Genomic DNA, 18,522 nt, shown 5'->3' on the forward strand with positions numbered 1-18,522 from the left:
AGGCTCTCCCCACTGCACTGAACTTTGTAGACAGCATTTTAGAAGTAGAGGCAAATACTTGGCGGAAAAAATGGCAGAAACAATTTTTTATTTTTTAGTAGAGTTCAAAATTGCAAAAAATACATCAGTGTAAAAGATAGTAATGAACACACATGAGCTGCCTCCACTCCAGACCAGGTTATTGAAGTTTAAGATTTACCAGATGCAACTCATTTCTAATCCACAGAAACAAAAGAATTCGGCTCTTCGGATAGGAGATTAGTCTATCTGAGGGGAAAGCAGTGCACAGAGAAAGATTTGAGAATGTCATTTTGGTACTGACATCTCATCAAACAGCTCCTTGAAGGACTCACTTCGCTACCAGATTGAAAATGGAATAAAATAAAAGATAAAATAATATAATCGATGAATAAAATTAATGTCTTTCCATATGCACTACAGGACATGGGATAGATGAGCCAGTCCTACGTTATTTGTTCCCTGTTGAACAACTCTTTTTAATATATTTTCTGGTATGATTTTTTAAAGTCACCTCTGCAAGTTGCTGTAGAATTATCAATCATTGTTTAACTGTGTGCTAAGTTCCCACAGCCTTTGTGTGTAAATATGCCAGCTGAACGCTTGTTTACCAGAGAAAATACTGGTGCTCTGGCTAGGAGACAATTTTAATCAAATATGGTTGCAGTAAGCAGGTGTTTTTCATGTGGAATGTATTGGAAATGAGTATGTATCACAGAAATACTATATACTGCTCTTGATAAATAGCAGAACCCAAAATTATATCCGCTTTTGAGCGGATCAAAGGGAAAATACTAGAAGCTTTGCGCACAATCTGGCAAAATCTGGTGGGCTTAGAGGTCCTCATTTTTATTCTACAAAAAGCAAAGTTAGTTTTACAATGGGGTTTTGTAGGAACCCCGATTTCTCTCTCCCTGCAGTTCCCCTGCACCCATGCTTTCCTTTGGTCTTCTCACTCGCGCACTCTCTCTTTTTTTTTCCCCTTTTCTTTTTTTTCTTTTTTTTAATTTGAATGATACTTCCTTTGAGATCTTGCCAGACAGGGCTATGTTGGACTGAGGAGTGATAGGAGAGTGAAGAAGACACATGCAATGTAATGGAGATTGCACTTTTCTTGACGTAAGACATAAATGATGATGTTATTATTTTTAGGACAAAATTATCAACTGATTAGCTTGAAATAAAAAGATACTGATTTTTTGACATATTAAACTACTTACCATACTATTAAAATAACTTGGATCGCATCCTGTTCTCGTTCTACTGGAAGTTTTCTTTGGGAGCAGGATTGGACCTCAATGTGGATGGGAGCCAACAAATTATTGGATTTGCTACAATATTTATCAAGGAAAGCATATACATTTCCATCTATGCTTATCATATAGACACAAAATTTGGCAGCAGGTTTCTCCATTATCCCAAAATCCTCGCCTCTGTCTCAGCTATAATGAAAAACAAAATGCCTGTCAATAGAGCAGTAGTTATAATGCACTTAGTAGCAACTAAAAATTTTGGTTGCCTTGAAGAGCTTTTGATACACAGAGATTAATGGATGGCAAGATAAAGAAATTCTTCTATTGAAAGAATTCATTTTGCTTAATCTTTTTGAAATTAAGAGATGGTATGGAGACATGAGTAATGAAGTGTCCTTGCTGACTGTGAGGTACCTAATAGATAACCACAGGGGTTACTTCTCTCTCTCCAGCTGTAATTACACTAATTACTGATATGGTGCCAGCAATGCTAAGGCAGACCGAGTGGGACAGCACGAAACTGAGGTTTTATGCATGTGGCATCCTTCTGCTGGCTGGCCGGGAGGGTGGTGAGCATGTCGGGAGGCTGCCGCCTGCCTCCCCAGTGGTCTCGGGCCAAGGCTGAGGACCTGCTCCTCAGAGAAGTTAGCCCCTTCCAGGCCTCTGAGACTCCTCAGAGGGGTCGAAGTTACTCGTGTGAGTAAGACTTTGCCAGACCATGCTTGCTGTTGCATGTAATGAAAGAAAATGGCAGAGGAGGAGAAGGAAAATTTAATAAACTATATTTAAGTGTGTATAAAATTGCTGGACAAGTGGCCCTGAGTATTAAGTTAAATGGTGCTTGTAAATTCCATTTAATCTTCTGAGGTTTTCTTTTACCATAACTCTTACAGTATCGCAGAGGAAATATTTTAAAGATGACTTGCACATTTCAGCAAAAGAATGAATATCAGCTTTCAAGATTTATAGACGGGATGTTTTAAAACAAAAGATCTTCTTTTTTCCTTTGGAATTACTCTACCATTTATTTTCATTTCCCCAGGTTTTTTGTCCATTCTATTATGAACTTCTCGAGGGAAATCTATTGTTAGATGTTTGCACACACGTAGGCCCCCTTCTTCCCCCTTGATAAATGATAAAATTGTGCTCCAGTGTGTGCAACACGTTCTGGAAATACATCTGACTTCCATTATACAGTTTGTCATTTGCATGACAACTTTTGAGTTACCACTCTCAGAGAAGTCTTACATACTACAGAGAAATGTGCTGGGAAAATGGAAACAAGTTCCATCTAAAGTCTATGGGGTAAACTATAGACACAAATGACCACTGCTTTTTCTTACCAGTGCTTTGCTGTGTTTTTGGTATTGCTAGGCATGGTTTCTTCCTTACCTTTTCTCTTTGGCCGTATTTAAGTAGTATGTCCTACCTCTTTGATGGAATAGAAGCATGCTTTGCCCATTGGCTTTGCAAAGACAATGTTACAGATTTACCAAAAAATTGACTAAATACTTCAAAAAGCAGGAATCTTATAAATGTATTCCCATCATGCCAGAGCCAAACCTGGCAGGAAGAGAATGCATATATTTGTCTGGTTAATGCACTTACCAGTCCTCCTCCTTCCTGCAGAAGTTACTCTCATGTTTGCTGTGGTATGACCCAGACATGATATGCCTTTTGTGCAAGCGTAGTTTGACGTGAGCGAGTTAATTTTCTGGGCGGCTCAAGATCACGAATTGCCCAGCAATCCCTCTGCCCTTTGCTCCATCCTTTCTCCTTTCCATTTCCATGTGAATGGAGTGAGTGGATTTGAACTGTTCCCAGAGCAATTTAGAGAGGCAGAACTTGAATCTGACTTAGGCAGCATTTTAAGCACCCCTTTGTTGATGAATCTGTCTCACCGAAGCTGCAGCATGGTGTTGCGAACACCATGTGCTCCAAACACTGCCCAGCACAACCCAGGCAGGAGGGGAAGCAGAATGTTCCTGGAAGCCTACTGGGGATCTGGACCTTACTCACTTGTAAAATATTTAAATACGCCACTGATGAGAACTATATGAAATCAAAGATTGGATGCTGAGCTGTGAAAATACTTCTTTAAGTTCAGGGACTTCTATAAAAATAATATTTGAAATTGACCATCATTTATTGTGATGGTACGTTTTCAGGAAGGAGATCATCTCGGTTGGATTCGCTCCCAGTCAAACCCTCACTTGCAAAGTTGCAGGATCCCAAACCAGCACTTCTGGTGTGCACAAAACACCTGCTGAACTCAGCAGCATGTTGCTAGTAGGGATGACTACATGTCTAGGGGATGGGTCCATGTCCAGTCACAACGTGAGGCTGGCGGCACCACAGCCAGGGCCAGCCCAGGCTGCAGGCTGAGTTCGAGGTCCTGCTGCCTCCGCTGCTCCATAGGCTGGCCTGTGGGAAACCCAGCTCAGAGAGCCAGCCCAAAAGCCTCATCCTCCTCCAGGTCATCTTGCTCTGCAGCTTTAGCCTCTCACTATTCATCGCTTCTGTGAACAATTGAAAAAAATTGCCTGGTCTTGCATTTTAACTGAGTAACTCCTGCTGTAACAACTGTTTGGAGTGGGTGAAGGGTCTCAGTGACTCACCCCCTTGCAACTTTGTGCTGAGCATGGAGAGGAATAAGGTTTAAAACAGAGAAACAGAAGCAGTGGTAGGACTGCATCATCTTTTGACATTGTTAAGAGAACAGATACAGAGGACTTTCTGATTATGTCTACATTGGTGTATTATAACTGCTTTTTTATGGTGTTTTTGAAAAATGTTTGAAGAATAGAAAAAAAGATAAAAATGTAGCTTGCAATGCCAAAATCCTAACAAACTCTTCTAAAAATAGCTCATTTTAGTTTCAGTCCATCTCATCTTTTCCTGAGGCCTGGTACAAGTTGAAGGCTCCTAAAAATAATATTTTGTTTTTGTTATTTCTAGAACAACTTATACAAAATGCCTGCTAATAGGGCTCTCATTCAATCATTTGTCTAGTTAAATTTGTAATGTAAGAGCATTTTGCTCTGGGAACTGATTCATCCCTGGAGGAAGTGGGTATTGTAGTCAGGCAATGAGATTGCCCCTGCTTACACCACAGATAAATGTGTCACTCTTTCACAACATTTCTGCTTTGGAGTAATTTCATACCGCAAATTATAAACCTCTGAAAATTGTAGATTATAATATGCTGAGACAACTTCAGCTGTCACAGTATATATAAATGGCATTGCTCTAATAATGCAATCAAAAATCCTGCTTAATCCCGCTCTTTCCCTAAAGTGGTGTAAAGCATTAGCTGTGGATGAAAAGACAAACAAGTACATGTATATTCAATAATAATGTCAGCTAGGTCAGACAAGAATAGTAAATAAAATGAATCCATAACACCTCTGAAGATAGCTTCCTGGTACAGGCAGTTTTCTCTTTGATTTGCCCTCATTGGCAGTATTCATTGCAACTTTAGCATGTCCACCAAATTGTCCTTTATTAATAGCTGGCCAGACCTTAATAACAAATACACACTGGAATCTCCAGTCTCGTTGTTCCTGCAGTTGACAGTTCCATGGAGCTGAATAGATCCTGTGCGTATATGCAGGGATCTCTCACTCAAGAGGGCCTAATTTCATGTTCAGTCTTACCAGATAGTGTTTGAGAAACCTGCAGATACGGAGCTCTTGTGTGTGTCAGTGCTTTGAAGACGAAATTGGTTACCTCTATAGATACGACGACAGTGAAACAGTCACCTTGGATTAAGGTTGCTGGCAATCTTTAAAAGCCCTTAAAGGGCTTTGAGTGTGATCAGATGCTACTTGCTTATAAATGAGAGTTAATAGAAACATTAAACAGTACAAGCCACTGTGACCCATGTCTTTAGAATATTAAGCACATTATAAAAATGTTGAAGACCATCTAGTCCTCTGCTTTCTGTAAAATATTACCTCTTCTAACCAATATCCTGTGGGAGCAGGTTATCTATCTGAACTCTCCAACGTTCCCCTTTCCATTGTGCATACTGTGTATTTTTAATTTATTCCTTCACTTCTCTCTCTACTATATATTTGATGTTGATACCATACTCAGTTTGTCTTTAATTATTACATCTGCCAGGAGTGTGATGCATTTTAGAATGTGTGGTTTAGTTGTTTAACCTTTGAGTTTTGTAACCGAATGAGATGACATATTCTTCATTTAGTGGAACAGGCTAAGAAGAATTATATACTCCAAGTGATAAGCTTGGAACTGCTAAAGAAATACCAAAATCCAATTTTTTTCCTCTCTGTAGTCTTTTAAACATCCATTAGTCTCTTGAAGGGAACTCATAAATCCTGCAAATTTAGTTTATCTGAAACCAACTCTAACAGTTGTCCTTCCTACTAATCATGTTTTATATCCATTTTATATTTTTCAATATTCAATAAACATGTCTTGCGCTTACTATACTTGTTAGAAAGTGTCTGCTGTATAGGCTGTATGAGGACAGTTATTAATCAGCCATTTCCCATGACTGTTTCGTTAGTTTAGTAAGTATACTCGTTTATCTTTTTTATGCTTTCTTCTTTGTTCCTTTCATTTATCTAATGTGGAATTTCCTTTGTCCTTTTTGGCTTATTTCTATCAGAATATGTCAAAAAGGAATTTAATATGTAAGAAAAAAAATGTGATAACTAGAAAGGAAAAAAAATAACCCTTTGGGCTTCATTCATGAAAAGATCCTTTGCATTATGTCTTAGATCTGCATTAAAAAATAATAATAGAGTGCATTATCTAGCAGTGCTGCTTTAAAGCAGTAGATAATTTACACATTAAAGTGAGATGTAGGTTTTAAAAGTAGGAGTGTAGAATTGAATTAGAGTTAAGAGTCAGAATGATATAGTCCTGTATTAAGATGGTCTGAGTTTCCTGGGGGTTTTGTCCTTCTGGTCGGTAATGAGACTTGCTGATAACAATCCCGGGCTGCGGCGAGATGGAGGTAGAGCGAGACGTTGTGAATGGCACAGCGAGCAATGACACTGGGGAAACAAATGAATGTGTCTGCTAGATAAACAACATAAAAAGTTCCTGCTCATCACCAAAATCCAGGCCTCTAAAGATTAATATTTCCTGAAGAAGTCTTACTTTTACAAGATTCTTTATCCATGCTATGGTCTTATTTTTATGGGTTCACGTATTACAGGGAGGCATCTGCCATTTATCAAGAGGTTAATGACTAGTAGTTTTGTGTCCAGATACTTTCTAACCACTGAGCTGCCCGACAACAGAGGTCACCAAAAGACAGATGACTTACAAACCAGTTTAAAGATCTCCTTGCACTTTCTCTTTTTAAGAGCACCAGCAAGGCTTGGAGCCTTCTGATATTTCACCACTGGGGATATTTGTCCCCTCCTTAAAATACCTTATACTAGGAGGCTTCTGTGATTTACTGGTAGTCTTCAAACAAAAAAACTTCCTAACGGAGCTTTCATTGATTGCTACAGTTATTTAAAGACTAACAATAAAAAATCATAGACTTCAGCTCTGTCAAAGCAAAAATGAAACAGTAATTGCAATTTGTGAGTCTCCTGCAGTGAGTAAGGGAGGTCAGACTAGGAGAAAGGAAGCCTACCAATTTCAGTGGCTGTCACCATGGGTCTTGGTGAGACTTGCAGATTCAGTCATATGTCATCTTGTGATATAAGAATTTGCCAAGGTGAAAGTGATGGGTGTAAGGCAGAAGTGTGTCCAAAAGGAACATTAGTTCTGAGGACAGCCACCAGACAAAATCATGAATATATGTGAAGCTGTAGGTGAATGTTTGTAGTCATATCTCTGTAGACACACAGACTTACAAAGAATGAGATCATCTCTGCAAAGATGTAATAACAAATAATATGGCATCTTACCCCATATGTTTTGACATATCCAAGTCTTCTATTAAAAAAAAAAAAAAAAAAAAAAAAAAAAAAGTTGTATAAGATGAGTGTTAGTAGAAGAGTATGCATTATGCCTCTCTTTCCACTGCCAAAGGAAAGGAAGGAGGTTTGGGGAAAATCTGATCTGTTAGAAGTTTCTTTCCCCATTTACCAGGGGCAGGGAGCAGTAATGTGACATTTCTCTGTAGAAGAGAAAGGAGTAAGAATCACAGATTCCTAGCTTGAAACACTTTTGTGCTTCCTGAAAGTCCTACTGTATCTCCTGCCAAAAGATCTATGATGTCCCATCAAACCTCAAACAGTCTTCTCCTCTTCTTGCTGTTCCCCACTCTGCATTGTATGTTCAGTATGACAGGGACTGGTAGAGGGCCTCCAAAAATACTGGCGATATCCTGGATCACGAATGAAACGTGGAGGCTTTTTCAGCTTTCAGCAGTCTCAGAGCTGTTTTCTTTCCCCTTCCTGGTTTAGAAACACAGACAGATGTATATGGACCAGTTGCTGTGTGACAGTGCACAGATAAAAGAGGGCATGAAAGAAGGGCTGACAGACAGACTTTATGATGGACAGGTTTGAAATCATTCGTCCTTACCTTGCATCATATAAGAGGACTGATACATGCCTACATATATAGAGTATTCATCAGTTTACTTGTAATAGGCCTGATTCTGATGTTGTTGAATTGAAAGGAGAAGGCTTCTGATTTTGCTGAAGATTAGATTCTGCCCATTATGTATAAAGTTAATTCAGTAAATGTAATTCTGTATTGCCTCTTTTTGTTTTTGCTTTTTTTTTAGAATGCTTGAGGATGATCTGAAACTCAGCAGTGATGAAGATGACAATGAACAGGTAAATTATACTTGATATAGATTTACAGAACATAGAATCAGACAGAGGTTTTGCATCAAAACGATTTTGGGGTGCTGCAGCATTCTTTATCTTAGATCTTGCTTGCACACAGAACCACTTCTGAATGTTTTACAATTATTCCTAAGTCCTTCTCCATGGGAGAAAACTTACTCTGAAACAAGAATGCATTTTTTCTTGCTAAATTTTTACTGAATTCACTTTGGAAAGTGGATTAAACTAAACCAAAGTACAACTTAATTGCCTTGGAATAAGAGACCAGACATGGCTTTATACAGGAATAGCTAATGGTCTCTGTGTTTCTGACCTCTCTTACAGTATATTAACTGTGGAGCTGCCTCTACTTATTTTCCACTCAATTTCTGAAATTGTTGACCTGTTGAAAGTGGAAGTAAAATGACCACATAAAACCACTATCATAACTGCAGAGTTGTTTTTGCACCTTGCACTCCTTTTCTACAATTGCAGCCATGGAGATTGGGTCCTGAAGTTTTGTTCCAGTCAGTGGGTAAAGAGATGGGAGTCCTTAGTCAGTAATCCAGTGATTCCTGTTTGTAGAGAAGTCAAAACTTCAGTACGTAGCTGTAAATCAGTGATGGAAGTCCTTCAGCCTACTTGGGACATTAATGAATGAATGAAAATGAAGAATCATTTTCAAAAAACTGGTCATTTCAAAAAGCTGATGTCATTGTTCATCCTTCCTACTTTATAAATATTTATGTCTAATGCTAGGAGTTGAAGCTGGTAGAATTCATATTCTCAACATGCTTATTAGAAAGAATTTGCTACTTTGGGTTAAATCCATCCTTCATTTTACTTCATATGTGTAAAAGAAACAAATGTGTGAATGGTTGCAGCAAAGAGGAAAGTAATGCTATAACTCAGCATATGATCATCTGTTCAGCCTTGGAAATGTTGATCATAAGTGATTCTTTCTTCCTCATTTATTTTTAAACCACTTGAATGTTCCTCTCCAACCCACCTAATCCCTCCTTTAGGGTTGTGCCAGGAAAGATTTACCTTCAAGTGTCAGTTGACCCCTTTAGTCCTACAAGTCAGTATTTTTTAGCACCAAGAAAGCCTTGCACACTCATCTGAAGCCAAAGGATCAAACGTCTGTACCTATGCAATGCACTGTTGTATCCTCATATGTGGTTTGTGTAACCAGCAGGTTTCCTGATTCATTGGAATCTTGCCCAAATAAGCCTAGAAAATGACACTGTGATACTGAGACGCCCAAAAATTTCAGAATGGTAATGTATTATTGGGCAGGATTTGATTTGGTTTCCTTACAGTGGTTGTATTCCACTGACTTCAGTAAAATTACTCCAGATTTACACAATTTACCCTATTAAGATGAAATTGGACATCAGTGCCGAACGAAGAAGTAAATGCATAGGCTTTTGCTTGCTGACATCAAAACCCAATAACTTGAACAAGTATCTCTGATGTTAGTCCCATGCAGGGAAGTCACCACAGGTGTATCTAAATGTCACAGTAGCCCCCAAGGGCTGATTTGGTAGCCCCCAAAACAGTGCTGTTGTGGTATGGGGTGTGACTGCTCCTACCCAGGGACAGCGTCATCCTGGAGAGCAGCGTTCTGCTGCGTCCGGTTCAAGAGCTTTGGCCCAAGGCCCTGTGTGATGGAGATGTACCTGAGCTATAGGAAGCCTCAGAGTGCATCACAGCTTCACATGGGACTTTCTAGTAATACCATTGGCCACATAAAGTTCAGGCAGACAAGAGAGCACAATAGGAGCATTCATGTAATTCCGCAAATTTTTATAATACATGTGTTTTATAATACATACTGTCTTTTGGCAGTGGGAGCTTCGTCTCACTCTGAGTAATTAGAATTGATTCAAACCTCATAAACTCTCCTAGATACCTTTTTAAGAAACAAATTATTGTCTGTGTGTTTAGGGATTCCAAACATGAACACTTCCAATCATGTAAAAAATAAATGGACTATATGGACAGGAAGCATGCTGAGCAGATTTCTTTAGTGTCCTGCTCTTCAAGGGAGACCTTCAGTTTTCCTATGTACAGCACAAATGTGTTGTTGTGTTTCTATTTGCATCATAAATAGAGGGTATAGACAATGTTATCTACATTGTAGGAAAGCATCCTATAGCTTTTTAGGTTTCCTGGATGAATGACTATATGTATCTGTCCTTTTAAATCTTTGTCGTGCGCTGCATCCCATATTAGGGCCTTGCAAAGTTGGGCAGCATAGCTCTGCGGCATCAGTCAAGCATTACACAGGCAATGCCTTCACACTTTAGTGATTTCTGCCATGTCGCTCTAAAGTGAAGACAGGAGCTTGGAATAGAGAGAAAGCTTCATCTAGCCCACTGGCCAGACACATAAGCATCAACAAAGCAGCTGCAATGGTTTTTGACTGCAAAAATGTTATTTTCCAAAATCATATAAAATGTTAGTTTGTAAGAGCTGGATCAAGGCAATTACACTATAAAAATTACAAGATACTGTGTGTTCAGCTGCAGGGCCGGGGTTGGAAATATACTTTTTTTTTTTTTTAACATAAAGACTTTACAGTCAAATGACCATTGTAATTCAGCTGTATATGTGTGCATATTCTGACAGGGACAGAAAAGATAAAAAATCTCAGCTTGGAAACTTTGCAACAGTTTGTGTAACGTTTCTGTAAGGAAGCAGTCTCTCTACAACTTTCTAATTTTTTTCTACAGGCTTGCAACCAATGCCAAGCATGAGCTACCATTTACTAATTTTTTATTAACAGAAACAAAATATTTAAACATGAACTATGTTATCTTTATCTTTTTTATTTGTATTTTAAGGAAAACGAAATTCTTTGAGAATAGTGTTGGATAGGGAGCCCTAGGAACCAAAGGCCTATATTTGTCCATTGAGAATAGCTAGCAGGGACCCTTCAGTCTTGCACAGCAGGCGCAGTAGTGACACTGATTCATAAACGCCTCTCGATCCTGACTTCCAGTGAACGTCTGTAGTATGCAGACAGAGTATTGTCTATCAGCCTTTCTTCTGAAGCTACCAGTAGTGCCATTTGTCATGGTGGAAAATTGTTAAAAACTTGTCTGCAGGAAACAAAACTCCCTTGTTGAGTTCTCTCACTCCTAAGAAAGAGCATTCTTATTTCTGGTCAGTATTGCATTCAGATAGGGGTGCAGGGACCTGGAGTTTGTACTTCTACACCTATTTATTGGCTCCTTCCTCTTGTCCCCACTGCTGAGGATAAACTCAACACATGAGATTACTCTGTTCAATCATATAATTAGGTTGAGTTCAATTTTTGGATAAGATGATGACTTACAGATTGAAGTTGCTGGATAGTATTCATTCTTTATACTGTATTATCAGGACAGCTGCTGAACATGCTGCCCACTTTTAGCATTCTCTCTTCGAACTGGAGAATACCTCTTAAATTAAGCAGTTAGGCCTTTTTGGTTTTGCCAGAAGAGCTTAAGAAGTGTGCATGATGACAGCCTACCAACATATCACCATGAAACAATTCCTGAGAGCAGGTGGTACGCTTCAGTTTCACCCCAAAGGACCAAACAGGTTCCAGCTAGTTGAGCTGACTAGAGATGAGAACTGCTAGTGCTAAACTGCTGCAGCTTGCATGGAAACCTTGTGGTTTCCTTCCTGTTAGATTCCAGTACTGAGAACTCTGGGAGTTGTGAGTTTGATGTAGAAGTTGTGGGATAAATTTCTTTGGACTGTAACATGCAGGAGGTCCAAGGAGATGATCATCATAGGTCCCTTCTGACTTCAAATCAGGAAATCTTTGGACCATATTGATCATTACAGTAGAGCATGAGTCAAGTTACAAGTAACTCCATCCCAGCTGCAAACTCAGTCACCATTTTCTGGGCCTTGCTTTAGCGACTACAGTCCTCGCCTACACCTAACACATATAAACATGTCCCACAGTATCTTCAGTGTTGGCACTTTGGAGCTTACCATATGACATGTTTGTCCTTTAGACAAATTGCTGATTCTTTTGTCTTTCATTGTGGGTGATTTGAGATTAAAGACACATAGAAAACGAAGGGTTAGATCTGGAATCAATTTTCATTTACAGCTGAGAAGCAGTTATTGATGCTGTGCTCACAGTTCAATAAAAGATCTAAAGATATAGACCTTGCGTTTCTCTTTCAATATAAGCAATATAATCAGTCTCAAATGTTTTTACAAAGAAAATTGTATTGACAGTTTTATTAAAATTGCTGTCTTTAAAGTTTTAAGTTATCCACAATTTGACCCACTTGAATTGTTTTTAATATGCACACTGACCAACCCAATAGATTTTTATGTCACATATTTATAATACCAGGTACACATCTGTTTAATGTATTATTTGAGAGGTATGGTTGTGTTTAATTTAAGCATTGCCTAGTTTTTAAACTTACATGTTACTGTCTCTGCAAGAAACTTTGGCATATGCATCAGTATTGCATTTAGAGATCCTATTACACAATATTTTCAGATTGGCTACAAGAGATACAGTCAAGGCAAGTGACAGACATGTTATTAATAAAACCATTAGATGGCAAGGCATTTCAGGGATACTAATGTTAACTGTTAACTAATGTTTCTTAAGGGAGGATGGAGCTTTTAGATAGCTTTGTTACTCAGTGGAAAAAAGAAATCAGAAATTAGGAAAGAGTAGTGAAGATTTTTAATTAGTTAGTTCAGCTAAAAGAGCTCAGATAAAACACAGGTTGGTATTTTTGTTCTTTAAAGCACTTCTGTATAATTCAAATTAGCTTTGAGCTCAAAGGCATCTAAATGAGTTGTGCCTGGATACAGTATTTTAAGTAGCTGTAGTGTACCTAATTTTCTTTAACCAGCTCCTCTTTGTTCTTCTGCCTAAGGAATAGTCCTGTTAACTTTTGAAATGCATACTTAATTTAAAGCACATTGCTGGCAATCTCTGTATTTTTGAACTACAGAAACTTTGATAATAGTTACAGACTTGCTCTATTACTTTCAATATTTTACATATATAGTGTTTTTGGCAGAACAATTCAATTAGATGTTTTTATCTATTTGTTTTTTTCTCCTTCACTTAATGATTGCCCTTTGTATGTACACTTTGGTGATAGCCATTCAAATACAAGACAGGTATATAATCCATGGCCCTGATATATCTGTTGTATTTTATCCAAACATACTTTTTTCCCCACTTGGCTGGTGTTAGGTAATTACGTACAAAATGTTTGACTTTGTAGTTAAGTCTAAAAATGACTTTAGCCATAGGCCGAACTTTGGATTCTTGTAATGCATACTAAACTTAAAAAGCTTTTATTCAAGTTAAATTTTTTAAAAGTTTATGAAATTCAAAGATACAGTATGCTTTCATCATGTAAACACCACTTTTTAAAATGATACAGTGACCAGTTTCACTGCAACAGTGGTTATCCCTCCTGTGGTAATTTCCCCTGTTTTTCAGCTGCATCCTGAGCAAGTTGTTTACCTCCCCAAGGTTTCTGTACATTTCCATTTACTTTGTTATCAGCAGAAAGGCTGAAGAACAGCTCTTCAGTAATGACATCAATACTGCACACACAGCAAGAGAGGTCGCCTTGTCAAAGCTATAGAAAAATCAGATGGATTAGGATGAAACTAGGTGCAAAATAACTTTGATAGAGTCTTTTAATGTAAACAGTTTATCTGTCATTGGTTCCACTGAAATCCCAGAGTGATGCAACATCGGTGGCTGCCACAGCAGAATGTGTTTTGATGAAGAGCCCACATTGTAGTGTTTAAGACCTACAGTTATGTTTTATAATAGTAAGGAAATGTTTTCATTCAGCCATTAATGAAAACAGAAGCTATTAGGATGATACATCCTCGTCAGTCTATAACCATGAAAAATCCTTGCATGAAGATATGTCTCTTCTTGCTACCTCAGTCCATTTTAATTGATACTCAAATTATTTTATTCTGTACAACACTAGTTGAAATAGCCATATATCACTGACTGTGTAAAATGAATACTGCAGCTTCTGTTAGACTAATCTTTGGTAATAAGAAATTTGATGGCTGACATTTCTAAGGTGGTAATTCACACAGTAATGACATAGGTTCATATCATAGTATTTGTTTATTATCAGCAGAAGTTTTCAGTATCTGCTGTGAGATCTGAGGTGAGCTTGCTGTGGTTATGAGTGAGTAGCATGGCACACACTAAAATATACAACGTTATCAGAGGCTTTCCAGTCTTTCAAATTCACAGAATTTCATGCAAGTACTTCCACACATATTGCTGTTGTGGAAGTTGTCCATCAGTGAGAAAGGGGATTAATATAGCCGCCAGGACAAGCAGTTGCTGTATGCAGCTCTGTGCTGCAAATTGACCAAATGAGGTTTGCCCTGAAGGTTGCAGCCATACTCCCACCAGGGCTCTGGGGCCTCAGCTGCCTCAACCGGCACGGCCAGCCCCTGAGTCGCAGCTTGCCTGGTACGCACCAGCAGCTCAGCGTCTGGAAAACCCTCTGCCACAGAAGGAGAAACAATGCAGGAAAAGAAAACACTGGCAGACAGGCAGTTCTAGCAAAGGGGGAATTAAATACTTGAAAAGATGGATAAACAGAGCTACAGGAAGTCCTCTCCTCACTGCCCCCAAGTAAGCAGGCACTTCATAGTTCCTCAGTGCTCTCTTATGCAGGTGCCTCTCTTTTGTTCAGCTCTTCAGGCCACCAGCCTGAGGCAGGCAGGCTCCCTCAGCCATGCCACAGGACATCATTCACCTGAAGCACAGGCATTAAATACAGATCTGGTGCCTCTGCCACCAATTAAGTAGAGGTGGAGAGGCTGGCAGTTCCTCAGCAGGGCGGTAAGGAACAGACACTGGAGATCTTGGGTAAGGGGGAGGAGGGAGGTGAAGCTTTCAGTCAGCAGGATGGATCATGTTGTGTCTGTGAGTGCATGCCTGTCCACCTGTGTTCATATAAAGGAGTTTTTGTTATAAATATAGACAAAATACATTTCTGCAGAGCCTTTTTCTATGTGTGCCACTTGTGCACAAGCGCTGTATTTTTTATTTTTTTTTGGCAGCAAGCAAAGGCAGCAGCAGCAGGTGAGATAATTAATTCACACCAGCGTTGTTGTTTTAAGAGAAAAGCCAGACTTGACCATACTGTCCTATAAAAAATAAATCTGAAGACTGTGGTATCTGCGGGCCATCTCAGTGCTCAGTACTCACTAATCCAACCACATAGGAAACATTTATCTCCCTTTTCTCCTCGAAAGGAGAATGTGATTTTTATCATGCATGCCTTGTGAAGCATTTTAGTAAAGAAATTGTCTGGCTTTCTTGTGCTGGCCATCTGCAGTGTGGTGCTTTTGTAAAAGCCTAAGCAACTGTCTGTGAACTTCAAAACCTAAATTCTTGGTTGTTTTTCACGCCGATGGAGTATGGTGCTAGTGCTGGCTTTAAGACTAGGGTTAGCAAATGTCGAGCAGAGCAGCTCATAGGTGGCCAGCAGGTGATGAAAGGTGATGAAAAGGTATGATAAACCCAGTAATTAGCTTCTGTCAGCCAGAATAAGAGGGAGAAGAAGTGAAAGTTAATCTCCCCTGGAAGAAGTCCGGGAGGATAACAATAATGAGAACTAAATGCCTTAATTTTTCTTACAGTGAATGCATCTGCCACTGAGAGGTTTGCTGGTGCTGGAGGTGCCCCATTCCGTACCAGCAGGATGAATCTTCCCAGAACAGACCTCCTGCGTCCTTGCAGGGACACAGAGAGATAGTGCAATGGATTTGGGCAGGGGTCCCTCCCCGGGGGCATTCCAGGTCAAGGCAGTAGTATTATGTACAGTTTTTGGAGCTGCACAGTTTAGGAACTGGCTAAGTCTTCTACGCAATGTACTAAACCAAGGTCAGCAAAGAGTTATTTCGTGTGTGTTTGCCTCTACCACTTCTGCTGCCTGTTTGTAATGAATTAAATATTCAGTATAGATTAAAATCCTTAAAATCATTAGTCCTGCATAGGAAGTAAATGGGAGGCATTAACAACAGCAACATCACATCTTCCCGGCACTGCCACTGCTGTTGTGGTTTGACTCTACCCTTTTACTTTGCCAGTCTGGAGAACTACTCATTAATTTAGAGTAGGGAAGAGGCTGAGAACAGGTTGGACTCCCCGAGAAATGAGATAGTGGCCTTTGCCACCAAGGAGACTCTGAGGGCATAAACTGCAAGTGAACAAGGGTAAGAGAGGCTGCCGCAGGGAGGCTTGCCAGTCCCCATTTCCATTTTGATACAGGAAATTTTAACCAATGTGAGTGCTGCAGAAATGAAAATTAGTAAGACATCGCACACTGAAAGCACCCCTCATTGTAAGATCTCAAAATATCAGCAGTATTCAGCTAAGTCTCAGGGATGTAGATACAAAGAATTACTCTCTGTATGTTAGAATTGAGGAAAATGAGCCAAACATATTATGGAGTTTGTCTGTAGCTGTACAGTGAAGTAGTAGGAAATTCTCAGGGTTTGAATCTAGCCTTTTGCTCCTCCTTTCTTGCTTTCTTGGAGTAGTGTAGAGAGGCTTCTTTTTCTTTTTTTTTCTTTTTTTTTCTTTTTTTTTTCCTTCTAATTGCTTCTTGACCTTTTCTCTCTGTTTCTTTTGCCTCCTCAGGATGTTTTAATGTGGGATTAACATGTAGAGAAGGGCTCTGGAGTAAACCTAGCAAATAATGGATTTTCTGATTTATTAGCCATTTGGAAGGTTGAACATAACACACATTTTAAAAAATAGACAGTAAAAAATAAGAAGATAAATGCTCGGTTTTATCACTAGCTAAATGTTTTATTTGTATATTTTCAAAATAAGATTTTCATCCTGTAGGCAGGCAACATTTGTAATGAATTTGTAACAAATCATTTGCAAGGAAATGATGTTTCAAACCAGAATTTCAATTTAGAACTTTTTTCTTAAAGATGGAACATTCAGTACAAGGATATATTCATTTTCCAAACAAAGCAGTTCTTATGAAAAATCAGGCATAGCTCTAATCAGGGGTTCTGGCCTGCAAATCTCTGACCAATGACGGACAAAATCAATTAACATCTTTCTGCCTCGATTCTGCAACAGTACAGTGGAGTGTATTTAAATCTACTGAACTTCACAAGAGATTGTGAGAGTTCATTAGCATTTGTAAAGTAACCTGAAAACATCCTGGAAAGTGAATCAGTAGAATTAGTAGTGCCAACTACAATTGCAATTCCAACTTCTTTGTTACAAGGAGAAGTCAAAAGTAGTACTACTTTTTGCAGCTTCAATCAAAAGCATTTTTGAGAGAATCCAAAATGTATCAAAATAAGTGGAGAAGGAAGGCAAGTGACTCTTGTGTCAAGGTACTTTGATACTACAATCCAAGTTGTGCCTAATACAAGCGTATGTGTATATGAGTTATCCTTAAAATCAGGCCATTTGGTGACAAATAGCCATAACTGTTTGTATTGTAAAGGTCACCACAGAGCTTGGATAAATTGAAGCTAGTGCCACAGAAGCAATAGTGTTCATCTTACCCACAGTAGGTAATCTAAAACCAGCTCAGGTATGTCTACACAAGCAACAAGCTCTCCTCTGAATGTAGTATGCACTCAGTAGCTCTCTTCTTCTTTTATGGAATAGGCTGTAAAGGATGGGAAGTGGCCATGTTTTTCATTACATGCTTCCTCAGTTTGATTTCCATCATTGGCCTGAAGTTAGCTTGGGGATTTGGGAAAAAATGACGGCAGAAGACCAAATATATCTGTGGTGTTGCTCAATTAAAAACAGTACACTTACATCAGGGATGAAGGTGACTCCTAATCCACAGATGGTCTGTTTTGGAGTTGGTCACTTAAAATTTGTTTTTCATTTTTCCTAGCCTCAATAGCACCAACTGAAATTAAATTTCCAACTTAGTAAAATTTAACCCTAAATGTTCTTGAACATCTCTCTGTAAAGCCATGAAGATTACAGCATTGCTCAAAGCAAAGATGAGAAGTTCTCTGTGTAGTTTCTCTGTGTAGTTTATACACAGCAAGAGACCAATGAACCATTTTGATTTGTAGATAGCACATGTGTAGTGACTTGGTCTTTCATAAAATTAATTGCAGCTGATTCCAACCTTACTGATTCTATGATTCTATGATTCATCCCTCCTATCTGGCTTCTGAAGAGAAAGTACTTATTTTATTAAAATACTACAGGATGTGGAAAGGATCTTCTTGCTCCATTGTTGTTGGTCCTAGATGCAGTAGCATTGGGCTTTTTGTCCTTGGCCTGAGACTGGCCGAGGAAAACACAGACAGAGTCTCAAATACGAAGTTGCCAACTTGATGTCAGTGGCGATTAGCAAGAAAGAAATACAGTCTCCCCTCTTGACATTAGGGGATAGCTAGAGGATAGTGTAACCAATGCAGTTTAAAAAAAGGGGGGGAGGGGGAGTACACCA

General features: G+C 39.0%; 1 protein-coding gene across 1 annotated transcript in view; it reads left to right on the forward strand.

The window, feature by feature from the left end:
• The window catches only part of AFF2 (ALF transcription elongation factor 2), a 325,935-nt gene that overhangs the window by 231,250 nt on the left and 76,163 nt on the right, over positions 1-18,522 (forward strand). The window contains exon 8 of the mRNA XM_062584442.1: positions 7,996-8,047. Coding sequence (XP_062440426.1) covers positions 7,996-8,047 — 52 coding nt within the window. The remainder of the gene's footprint in view (positions 1-7,995; positions 8,048-18,522) is intronic.

This window comes from Rhea pennata, chromosome 11 (genome assembly GCF_028389875.1).
Source record: "Rhea pennata isolate bPtePen1 chromosome 11, bPtePen1.pri, whole genome shotgun sequence".
Lineage (NCBI taxonomy): Eukaryota > Metazoa > Chordata > Aves > Rheiformes > Rheidae > Rhea > Rhea pennata.